This window comes from Talpa europaea (assembly GCF_964194135.1).
Source record: "Talpa europaea genome assembly, chromosome: 14".
In the NCBI taxonomy this organism is placed as follows: Eukaryota; Metazoa; Chordata; class Mammalia; order Eulipotyphla; family Talpidae; genus Talpa; species Talpa europaea.
The window spans coordinates 20,286,485-20,299,073 of NC_140082.1; the positions used below are offsets into that span (position 1 = coordinate 20,286,485).

At 39.0% G+C, this 12,589-nt stretch overlaps 1 protein-coding gene across 2 annotated transcripts in view; it reads right to left on the reverse strand.

Moving 5' to 3' along the window:
• ACBD5 (acyl-CoA binding domain containing 5) overlaps positions 1–12,271 on the reverse strand; it is a gene marked incomplete at its 3' end in the record, with an annotated part of 30,464 nt that extends 18,193 nt beyond the window's left edge. For both annotated transcript variants that reach the window (XM_084253928.1, XM_084253929.1), the window contains exons 1-3: positions 12,181–12,271; positions 5,727–5,847; positions 2,826–2,898 (exon numbers count right to left, since the gene is read on the reverse strand). In XM_084253928.1, coding sequence (XP_084110054.1) covers positions 2,826–2,898; positions 5,727–5,847; positions 12,181–12,256 — 270 coding nt within the window. In that variant the 5' untranslated portion in view covers positions 12,257–12,271. The remainder of the gene's footprint in view (positions 1–2,825; positions 2,899–5,726; positions 5,848–12,180) is intronic.
• Between the last annotated feature and the right edge of the window lie 318 nt (positions 12,272–12,589).

Consider the following 12,589-nt stretch of genomic DNA (forward strand, 5'->3'; position numbering starts at 1 on the left):
GAGGTTCCTCAAACTACTAAAAATGGAAGTACCATATATCCCAACAATTCTACTCCAAGGGATCTACCCAAAGGACACAAAAATATTGATTCAAAAGAACACGTGTACCCCTATGTTTATTAGAGCACTATTTACAATAGGTAAAACCTGGAAACAACCCAAATGCCCCAAAATAGATGACTGGATCAATAAGATGTGGTATATATACACAATACAATAAAAAAAAGATAAACTAATGTCATTCGCAGCAACATGGATGGAGCTAGAAGGAATTATGCTCAGTGAAATAAGTCAGAAGGAAAAAGAAAAATATCAGATGGTTTCACTTATAGAAGGAATATAGGGGAACCAAATAAGACATCAGGGAAAAAAATATTAACAATACAAAACACAACAAAACAAAAACAAACAATTATAAATCAGAGACATACTGCAGGAGAGGAGGCAGGAGAGGGATCAGAGGGAGGGAGGGAGGAGCATAGAGGACTAAGGTGATGATGCACAGGTGCATTGGTGAAGGAAACTCTATGGGGACTACACCTGAGGGGGTGGAGGGAAGCAAACATTGTTTAAAAATGAACAATGAGGGCCTCCCCGGTGGTGCAGCAGGTTGAGCACAGTGCTGTGACGCTATCTGCAGCCTCTGTAGCACAGGTTCAATTCCTGGCTGGCCAGGAAGATACCCACATGGCGCGGCAGACCTCTACTGTCTCGCCTGCCGCTCCCCTCAGCAGTGTATTTCAGTCTATCCACTTTGTCTCTGGTGAATTCTTTCACCCTCCTGTGCCTCCTGCCTGTACCCCAGCTATTGTATAAATAAAATAAATCTTAAAAAAATAAAAAATAAAAATGAACAATGATGTAAAATATATATAAATAAAAAAAGAAAAAATTGTAATGCAGCTTGCTAAATACTATAATAAATATATGTATACAATATAGTGATGGCAAAAAATAAGTAAAGAAAAAGTCCTAAATTCAGTTAATTAAATTTTGGGGACACTGTATTGTCCTACATGATTATTTAGAAGTATGCAATTTTATCTACTGATGTCCATAAAGCTGAACCATTAAAAAAAAAACTTAAAATACTAATCAAAATTTCAATGTATGGATATCTTAATATTTTTAGATTTATCTCTAAATGTTTAGCAGAAACTTTATTGAATTTAATGTATGAAATGGAATTTTCAAAGACTAAATCAAAATAGGTATATTCTTTTTTATCTCTAAGTAGCTACAGAACTCTTTAGGTACACTGAAGGCATTTAAACACTGCTAAAAGGCACTAGTACAGTTTTGTTCTTTTTTGGAAAAAATGTTATAAACATTGTTTCACCTCCCCCTCCCACTTTAAACTGTGACTACATTATTAATGAAACTGGATGGGAAAATTGGTAAATTTTACTTAGGGTGTCAAGTCAATGCCACATTATAAAAATGTGTCCTAAAAATTATGATACTTAAGATAAAGAAAAAAAGAATAGCTGTCAAACTAAAAAGGCTTTATTCCCTTTTCCCCTCTGCTTTTGAAAGACTCTTTGTTTTTGTATTATTGATATAGTTAGCCGAGTGAACTAAACTCTGCCCTTTATTACAGATAAACAAAGTCCACTAAATAAAAATTGTGAAAGTGTAGAAAAGGGCAAAACTTTGAGCCATGTAAAAGGAATGAAGATAAAATAAAACATACAATAAAAAAAAAAAACTAGTCTGAATCTGTCAGACAAAAATTACTGGAGATTAACACAGCCAAATCTTCTGACAACAAAACTATTCCTTTACACAGATTTTCTTTGTGTTCAAAGGTAATTTACTTAAGATAATCAAACAGACCCAAATTTCACAACTTCTGATTCATCCCCAACATAAAAATGTCCTTTCTAAAAAGGAACTAATGTCATCTTTAAAATCTATTAATTTCTTTATAACCATGCTCTTCTAAATAATATTTTGAACAGACTTAAAAGAGCAAATTAATAAGGAATGTTCTCCAAAGCAGTTACCAGAGGAAATATAAATCCTGATCTTATTCTGATCCTGAAGAATCTTTGCATAAACAAGAAAGTGCTTGTACTAAGAAGTCCAGTGATGAGAACATCTCAATTTGTGGGACAAAAATGTGTATAAGAATACTGTTATAACAAGGCAGTCTTATTAAATATTTCTACAAACTAAAAAGTTTAAAAGCAGCCCAGATACTTCCCAGACTCCTAAGGAACATTAACACTTAAAAAGATTTCTGTTTCTGGACTTCCCTGATAGCCTAGGGATTAAGTCTCTGCACTGTCACCACTAATGGCCTGAACTCAATTCCCTGTTCTGAGTTCAATCCAGTCAGGGAGCTAACCCACATATGCTACAGCAGACCTCTCCTAGCTTACCAGCTGCTCCCCTCAGCAGTGTATTTCAGTAGATCTGTCTGTTCTGCTCCCCACTCTATGGTGAATCCTCTCACACCCCCATGCCTCTGGCCTACACCCCAGTTCTTCTATGCAAAATAAATAAATAAAAATCTTAAAAAAAAGAAAAAAGATTTCTGTTTCTGCACTTTCCTCATAAGTCAACTATAGAAAAAGATATGAGAGAAAAAACAATAGTAAGCTATTATATCACCAAAATGTGATATATCTTAAGGAAAAAATACCCTAAGATTAACTTTGATAAGACAAAGTCCTAATAAACTCAATAATCTAGATATTATGTTCTAACATATTACAATCTTCTTGTTCCTTAAAACTAAGCAGCTAATTTACACATGATAGAACATTAGATTAGCACTGCTCTGAATATTGTTATATTTTACTGGAATTTACATTCCCTACCTTTTTCATTTCTTCAACATATGCAATCATGGCTTCCTCTTTGGTCATATCACCCAATGAACTCCAAGCATCCCTAGAAATGAAAATGTAAAAATAACCACAAAAAGAGACCTGATTCTCCACTGTTCAGAATACAATTTATAGTTGATACTATAGTGTTATTAATTTATAATAGGTTCTACTTAAATCCACATTATGCAATGGGCTTGAATTAAAATACTATAGTAAAAAAACTGGTAAACATTTTTAGGTTTAAATACCTTTGTATTTAAAACTTCTCTTTTGGGCCTCCTTGGTGGCACAAGGGGTTAAATCTCAGCACCATGAAGCAAAGGAAGCCACTGCAGCATGAGTTAGATCCCTGCCACGGAGCTAACCCACATGGCACAGCAGACCTCGCCTGTCTCTCCAGCTGCTCCTCTCAGCAGTGTATTTCAGTCAATCCACTGTTCTGCTCCCCACTCTGTCTCTGGTGAATCTGCTCACCCCCCTGCGCCCTGGCCTACACCCCACCATAAATAAATAAAATAAATCTTCAAAAAAAAAAAATATGGGGCCTCCCCGGTGGCGCAGAGGGTTAAGCACAGCACCGTGAAGCTGTCCGCAGCCTCTGCAGGGCGGGTTTGATCCCAGCCAGTCAGGGAGCTAACCCACATGGCGCGACAGACCTCTCCTGTCTCACCCATTGCTCCCCTCAGCAGTGTGTTTCAGTCAGTCTGCCTGTTCTGTTCCCTGCTCTGTCTCTGGTGAATTCTCTCACTCTCCCGCGCCTCTGGCCGGTACCCCAGTTTTTGTATAAATAAATCAAAAAAATAAAATAAAATAAATAAAACTTCTCTTTTTATACATTTTTCCAGAAGCAGTTTAACTCTATCAAAAAGGAGTTCTGGGGGAAATCATAAGGTAAATAAATTTTCTTAAAACAGGTTTAATAGCATAGGGCCATTTATTCTTTTTTTTTTTAATAGAGGCATGTTTTATTTATTTATTTATTTATTTATTTGTTTGTTTGTTTTGTTTATACATGCACTGGGTACAGTCAGAAGCGCGGGAGGGTGAGAGAATTCACCAGAGCCAGAGCAGGGAGCAGAGCAGGCAGAAGGACTGAAGTACACTGCTGAGGGGAGCAGCGGGCGGCAGGAGAGGTCTGCGCGCCATGTGGGACCCTCCTCCAGTGGCCGGGAGCACCCGGGGATCGAACCGGCGCCGCAGAGGCCGCGGGCAGCTTCGCAACCCAGCGCTCAACCGCTGCGCCACCAGGGAGGCCCAATTCTTAATCTATTGTTTTATGACTACTCATAAAGATCTTAGAGGAAAGTACAGTATTAAGAAATCTTCAAAAGAGTTTAAAGCACTTTCAACTCAGGATGACGAAATTTAGCCATCCAAATGTTGGCATAATTTATAAAAGCACAATCTAAAATTGAAATTGGTTAGACATTTGCAAAGTCTTCAATAGTCTTCAAATGTTCATTATAAAAATTTCAAAGGCAGGCCTCCATGGTGGCACAAGGGGTTGAGACATGGCCTATGAGGAAATCTACGCTTCTGCAGCACAAGTTCGATCCCCAGCCAGCCAGGGAGCGGCCCGCATGGGGTGCTCTCCTGACTCGCCTGCTGCTCCCCTCAGCAGTGTGCTTCAGTTGGTCTGCCTGTTCTGTTCCCTGCTCTGTCTCTGGTGGATCCTCTGCCCACCCTGCCTCCCAAACATCCCCCCCAATCCTCTGGCCTGTTGTCCCAGCTCGTATACATAGATGGATGAATCTTTAAAAAAAAATAAAAAATAAAATAAGAATAAATAAAAAAATTCAAAGGCATATCCCTAGATACTTTGATTCTTTTTTTTTAAATTGCATTTTTTTTAAAGATTTATTTATTTATTCATACAAACACTGGGTACAGTCAGAAGCGTGGGAGGGTGAGAGAATTCACCAGAGCCAGAGTGGGGAACAGAGCAAGCAGAAGGACCGAAGTACACTGCTGAGGGGAGCAGCGGGCAGCAGGAGAGGTCTGCGCGCCATGCGGGACCCTCCTCCGGTGGCCGGGGAGCAGCCCGGGGATCAAACCGGTGCCACAGAGGCTGAGGGCAGCTTCACAACCCAGCGCTCAACCGCTGCGCCACTGGGGAAGTCTGATACTTTGATTCTTTTAAGCATATTAAAAATCAAATTTCTATTCAACTACAGTGGGACAAGAGTGAAGGCTTATCTAAAAAGTTAATATGGCTGTACCATATTCCTAGTTACTTATTGTCCTACTCTCAAGTAAACAATGTCACTTGATAAGCTAGAGTCATTATAAAGAGGAAGAAGAGTTTAACTTAGTTTGGGAGCTGCTCTTCACATAAAAAGAAAAAGAAAAAACTCCATAAAAGGAAAAAACTAACTGAATTTTTTTTTTATCTGTGATGCACTTACTTACCCCTTTTAGTTTTATCATTTTCCTCTTTTCCCCAAGAGTTCCCTATTTGTGTGAAATTGTGTTAAGAGCACATAGAGGATAAATTGTATATGGTAGCAGTCCTCTCCAGTGGCGCAGCGGTTGAGCACTGGGCTGAGAAGCTTCCTGCAGCCTCTGCAGTGCCGGTTCAATCCCCAGCCACCAGCGAGGGTCCCACATGGCGTGCAGACATCTCCTGCCACACCTGCTGCTCCCCTCAGCAGTGCATTTCATCAGTCTGCCTGTTCTGTTCCCCACTCTGGCTCTGGTGAATTCTCTCACCCTCCCTCGCTTCTGACTGTACCTGGTGCTTGTATAAATAAATAAATAAATCTTTAAAAAAAATTGTATATGGTACCTAGAACACTTTATGCACAGAATAATACATAACTACATAAATAATAGTGATATAATTATGTCATTAAGATAAACTTTCTTTCATTGTTTTCTGTATAAAATTACCATTTATATCTTCCAATAGGATCCCAGAATCCAGGCCTTGAAACTTTACAGGGTCCTTCTGTTGCCTGCTTATAGAAACTATAGAACTTGAGCATCATCTCATTTGTTGGCTGGAATGAACCTATTGGAAACATACATTAAATATAGATGACTTGGAAAATGCAATTGATAATATAAGGGTATAAATCAGCTTAGCTACACTAATTGTGATTTTTAAATATTTCATTAACAGTTCAAATAATAATTTACTGATCTCTATCTTAAGAAACAAAAGCTATGACTGTTAGCTGCTATTTTTTAAATCATGTGATTTTATATTTCAATAACAGTATATTATGCTTCAATAAATAAAAGACAATAATTAGCAAACATGCTGTTTATGAACCAAAATAAATGGCAAATGATATTGAAAAATCAATATATTTAAATATAAAATAATTGTATTATGCAACTATAAAGTATTTTAAGCCAAAGATTGTGAGAAGTCAAAACTGACTGGCGGGCCTCCCCGGTGGCGCAGCGGTTGAGCGCTGGGTTGCGAAACTGCGCGCGGCCTCTGCGGCGCCGGTTCGATCCCCGGCTGCTCCCCGGCCACCAGAGGAGGGTTCCACATGGCGCGCAGACCTCTCCTGCCGCCCGCTGCTCCCCTCAGCAGTGTACTTCGGTCCTTCTGCCTGCTCTGCTCCTCGCTCTGGCTCTGGTGAATTCTCTCACCCTCCCGCGCTTCTGACTGTGCCCAGTGCATGTATAAACAAAACAAACAAACAAACCAGCAAACAAATAAATAAAGCATGCCTCTATAAAAAAAAAAATAAATAAAAAAAAAAAAAAAACAAAACAAAACTGACTGGCATAAAATAAAAAGCTAATGTTTACTCTGCTTAACAAAATTGCAACAGTAATAAATATAACTCCTCTTGGACTAAATTTCAATCTCTTAAAAGAAAAGTAAAAAGGAACTTTAAAGACAACCACTGTTGCAAAAAAATAAATAAATGAAGCCAAACACTATGTACAGTGATAGAAAAAGAATACAAGATAAAATATGCATTTCCCTGGGCCTCTCTGGTGGCACAAGGGGTTAAGCACTGCACCAAGAAGCAATCCGCAGCTTCTGCAGCATGAGTTCAATACACGGCCAGCCAGAAAGCAACACACATGGCAAAGCAGACCTCTCCAGTCCTGCCTACTGTTCCCCTCAGCAGTGTATTTCAGTCAGTCTGCCTGTTGTGTTCCCCACTCTGTCTCTGGTGAATCCTCTCACCCCCCGCATCTCTGGCCTGTATGCATAAATAAATAAATCTTTTTTTAAAAAATACACACTTCCCACCTCTATAATTTTTAACACATCAATTTCTTCCAAGATCAGTCTTCATAGGGCCTCCCTTGTGATGCAAGGGGTTAAGTCTTAGCACTGTGAAACATCCGCAACCATTGCAGCAAGAGTTCAACCCCTGGCCAGGGAGCAAGCCCCCAAGGCACAGCAGAGCTTTCCTGTCTTGCCCACTGCTCCCCTCAGGAGTGAATTTCAGTCAATCCGCCTGTTCTGCTCCCCACTGTGTCTCTGGTGAATCCTCTCACCTTTTCCCCCACCTCTGGCCTACACCCCAGCTCTCGTATACACAAATAAATTAAATCTTAAAAAAAAAAATCAGTCTTCATACATGTTTCTACTATATCTTATACCTTTTTATTAAAAAAATTCAAATTATAGAAATAATAGGGGCCAGGGAAGGGGAGGAGATTGGATGAGACACTAACCTGGTATAGTAGGAAATCTGCACACACATATTGTTTATGGCCTGTCTGCTCTGAGTTAATTTTCCAGCCCAAGGACGACAGGTCTGGAGGAGAGTGGGAAGCCAGTGCTGTCTGAAGACCAGCCTCAGCACAATGTGAAGAGATTGAGGTCAGGAGTCCAGGAGGACAATAAGGAGCTGGGGTGGAGGGCGGGGGTCTGGACATGATAATCTCTTGACAGTAGTGAAGGCCTGCTTACTGCTGAGCTCTCTTTGTTCAACTCACTATAAAAAGGCAGCTGGAAATGAAATGTTAAGGCAGACTGCCAGTTGGTGTGATTAAAGCACACTTTAGAAAGGTTCAATTCCTGTCTCTACTTTATTGGCATTAGGTGGTGACAGGTAACCCGAACTCCGGTCTTCTGGTAACAGAAACAATGCTGTAAGTAATTTTCTTCATAATGAAAAAGTGGAATGTGTAATTTTTATAACAGCTCCTTTGCTAAAAAATTATGATAACATACACAGCAGGATAATTTATTGCTACAGCCCTTAAAATTATATTGCAGAGTATTAAAAAATGTTATGATAAAAGTTTCATGACCTATAAAATAGGAAAAAAACAGCAACTTAAAGACAAACAATTAGCACAAACAATTTAGTCCAAACAATTTCTGAAAAATAAGCATTTATATACATAAGTAGAGCAGAAGGATATATATCAAAATGATAAAAGATAATATATCTCTAGATAGTAAAATAACTATGCAAGTTATATTTGCTTTCCTTTTCCCTTATTTGTATTAAAAAATTTTACATTCAGTGTATAACACTTTTATAACAAAAATTACTATAAGCAAAAATTTTAAATTAAAAATCAAAAAGATATAAAAACTTTATAGTTTATATAATAAATATGTAGCAAACAAAAGCTAGTTGTTTATAAATGTGCAAATCATAACAAAGACAAACGAAAGCTTGTATTTCAAGTTTGGTCAAAGAGAGTAACTAACTCCTAAATCACAATAATAATTATCTGACAACATATACTCATTTAGGAGTATCTATTTGTTACAGGGCTTTAATTATATAGTCCTTTACATAGTTAAGGGGAAAAATGGAGAAACTACCGTTAAAAGTGGCTACCTATTTAAATAACAAATCTAAATTCAAAACAAAAAAAGTATCTCATTATATCTTCAGGAAGTCATTCAAAGAAGACATAAAAGTTTATTTGTTTAAGTTAATGATATATAGACTATAACAGGGTAGAGCAAAAACTGAAAACATATTATTGGATGTTTTCTGTGTGCAAAGCATGGGATAAAGTATAAGCCCTGTCCACAAGTAGCTCACACATGATATATTTGATGATTTAAAGATATTATCTAAGAATATAATTTTTTTCTTTTATTTATTTTTTATATCAATTTTTAATTTTTTTACATCATTGTTCATTTTTAAACAATATTTGCTTCCCCCCACCCCCTCAGGTGTAGTCCCCATAGAGTTTCCTTCACCAATGCACCCGTGCACATCACCTCAGTCCCCTGTGCTCCTCCCTCCCTCCCATTGATCCCTCTCCCTCCTCCTCCCCTGCAGATGTCTCTGATTTATAATCGTCCATTTTTGTTTTGTGTTTTGTACTGTTATCAATTTTTTTACACTGATGTCTTTTTTGGCTCCCCTATATTAAGAATATAAATTTTTTTTTCTTAAGTGTGTGGTTTTTTTTTTTTAAAGATTTATTTTTATTTATTTATACAAGCACTGGGTACAGTCAGAAGCGCGGGAGGGTAAGAGAATTCACCAGAGCCAGAGCGGGGAGCAGAGCAGGCAGAAGGACCGAAGTACACTGCTGAGGGGAGCAGCGGGCGGCAGGAGAGGTCTGCGCGCCATGTGGGACCCTCCTCAGGTGGCCGGGGAGCAGCCGGGGATCGAACCGGTGCTGCAGAGGCCGCGGGCAGCTTCGCAACCCAGCGCTCAACCGCTGCGTCACCAGGGAGGCCCAAGAATATAAATTTTTATGAGGTAATGTCTGCCACAGACATGAACAGCAGTGGCAATAGTGGTTTCATCTAAGCAGATGTTCTGTGTTATTTTTTTTTAATATTTTATTTATTTATTTTTTAAAGATTTTAAAAATTTATTTATGCATACAAGCACTGGGGTGTAGGCCAGAGGCAGGAGCAGAACAGGCAGAGCTACTGAAATACACTGCTGAGGGGAGCAACTAGTGAGACAGGGGAGGTCTGCTATGCCATGTGGGTTAGCTCCCTGGCTAGGGAGTAAACTCATGCTGCAGTGGCTGCCAATAGCTTGATAGTGCTGAGACTTAACCCCTGTGCCACCAGGAAGGCCCTATTTTGTGTCATTTTGTGCATTTTTTCTTTAACCTCTTCTCTTTCTCATTAGAAATCAATGTCTACCCATATAGCAGTGAAAGTATTGCCTACAGAGGCAAAACACATCTATGTGGTAGTTTTTCTGAAGATAATTCTAAAAATACGTATTTAGTACTTTTGGGTATTAAATTCTACTATTCATTTTAAAACATTAAAAAAAGCTCTTTAATTTCAAAGGCCAAGGACATACCAAACATACAAACCACAGGATTCGTTATTACATTAGGTCTCAAATGAAGATTAAGCAACAATGAACAAAAAACTGTAAGTTCTTACTCTTTGCAAAATAGCCCAGGGCAGGCCAAATAATTTAAAAGTATTATTATAAATATTTGATAATTAATTATAAAAATACTTTTTCAGTTAATATGAATTTAGTTTTGGGAGATAACAATATAGGGCCTCCCAGGTGGCATAAGGGGTTAAATTGTGGCATTATGAAGCTATCCACAACCACTGCAGCATTGACCCACATGGCACAGAAGATGTTTCCTGCCTTGTCCACTGTTCCCCTCAGCAGTATAATTCAGTCAGTCTGCCTGTTCTATTCCCCACTCTGGCTCTGGTGAATCCTCTCACCCCCCAGCATCTCTGGCCTGTACCCCAGCTCTTGTATGCATAAATAAATAAATCTTTAAAATAAAAGGAGATAATAGTATATGAATATTGTATGGAACAGGTGTCAAATGTATAGGTGTTTTGATTTTACATTACTTTCTTAAATGTTATGTAATTCCAAACTATATTTACATCTATATCAGAATCACAATAAGTTATATATCAACAAAGATTACTAATCTACAGATATCAAATCTAGCTTTAAAGTTAGAGATGCGTGGTTTAGGAAAAAGAATGAAAGTACAACTTACATAAAACTCTTAGAATCATATCTTACTATAAACTCCCTTAATTGTATATTTTAAAAAATCAATACATAAGTTCTCCTATTATTTATTTACATTTTGTTCATTGACTTTTATCTTTTAATCCCCCATATGTCCTCCTCCAATTCAATGCTTAAGATTGAAAAAGGAACACTATTTTGTGTCTATTTGTTTTCAAAAACCCTTTGAATCCACTAAATGAATTTTTATTGAATAAGATTGAAAATTCATTACTTAGACAAATTGTGATTAATGAAATAGAGAACATGATATTAATCTAGTGCAATAAGCTGATGTTGTATTCACTTAGTTTTACATGATGGGACAATATTTAAAAACTTCATTGAAAAAGTACACGCTCATGGGGCCTCCCTGGTGGCACAAGGGGTTAGGCATCAGCACTATGAGGCAATCCTCAAATACTGCAGCAAGAATTCCATCCCTGACCAGGGAGGTCACCCACTTGGCACAGCAGACCTCTCCTGTCTCGCCCACTGCTCCCCTCAGCAATGTATTTCAGTCAATCCACCTGTTCCCCCTCTGCCTCTGGTGACTCCTCTCACCCTCTGCACCCCTGGCCTGCATCGCAGTTCTTGTATGCATAAATAGATGTATTTAAAAAAAAAAAAAGGTACATGCTCATTGTGAAAAACAATTCAGGCTGCAGAAGGATATGAAGTAAGAAAAATCCTCCTCTTCAAACTACTCTACAGAAAAAAACCTGAATAATGTTATTAAATACTGGTCAGAGATATAGAACCACAAATTCAAAAAGCTCTGCAAAACCCTAACAGGTAAAACAGGAAGAAGACCGTACCAAGCCACATAAGAGTTAAATCCCTAAAAACAGAAGTGAGAGAGATATCTTAAAGTTGTGAGAGATGACATATTAAATGCAGATGAACAAAAACTGAATTCCTTTTCTCCCAAGCTGCAAAGAAGGTCCAGTATGAGTATAAAGAGAACACTAGTCACAATAGAAGAGCCCCCGAAGTAGTAAATATATATTTTCCTTTTAAAATAAATTGTTTTACAAATGAATAGCTATTCAAGTAGCTCTTCAATTCATATCAGTCTTCCAAAGGCTCAAGCAGATTGTGAGTATGCTATGCGGCACCAAGCATCTCCATTTCAGACTTATTTTTAACATAACCATATCCGCAGTCATTAAGTGACAACACTTTTGTTTTCAACAATACAAACGACTTAAGATTTGGATAATACGTGTCTCCGGCTTGAAAGGGCACAGATAACTGAGTCCCATTTGATACATCTCCTTCGATTACACTCCTTTTCAATGCAGAAGACAAGTAGGTTAAATAAGCAAGACTAGAAGCAGAAAGAAGGTTAAAGGAGACACGATTCAGAAACTGGGGCGACAAGCCTCAGCAAGACACTTCTTCAGAGGAGTCCCAAGTGCACGTACCATTTTTCGGCAAACTCTGGATCACCTTCACCGCCGCCTCAAACCTGGTTTCGTGCACGGATCTTGTATCTGCCATCTCCAGTCGCCAGCGCCTGCCCAGGTCCCAAGGTCTGTCGGCCGGAATCAGGCAGCAGCAGCACCAGCTTTCCCAGGAGCCTGCATGGAACTGGAAAATGGAGCGCAGCCGCGGATCAACATGCCCAAAGGGAGGAGGCCCAGGAGCACAGATGGTCAGGTCCCCGCTGCCCTGCCCTATCCAGGCCACCCAGACGAGGTGGCCCGGCTGCTTCCTCCTCCCCGGGGCGTGACCAAGGTCGAGACGCCGGCCCGCGACTACAGAAAAAAACCTCACCGTGAGGAAGAGCATCTCTACCAGAAGGCGGAGGGGCTCCGGCCACCGGTGGTCGCC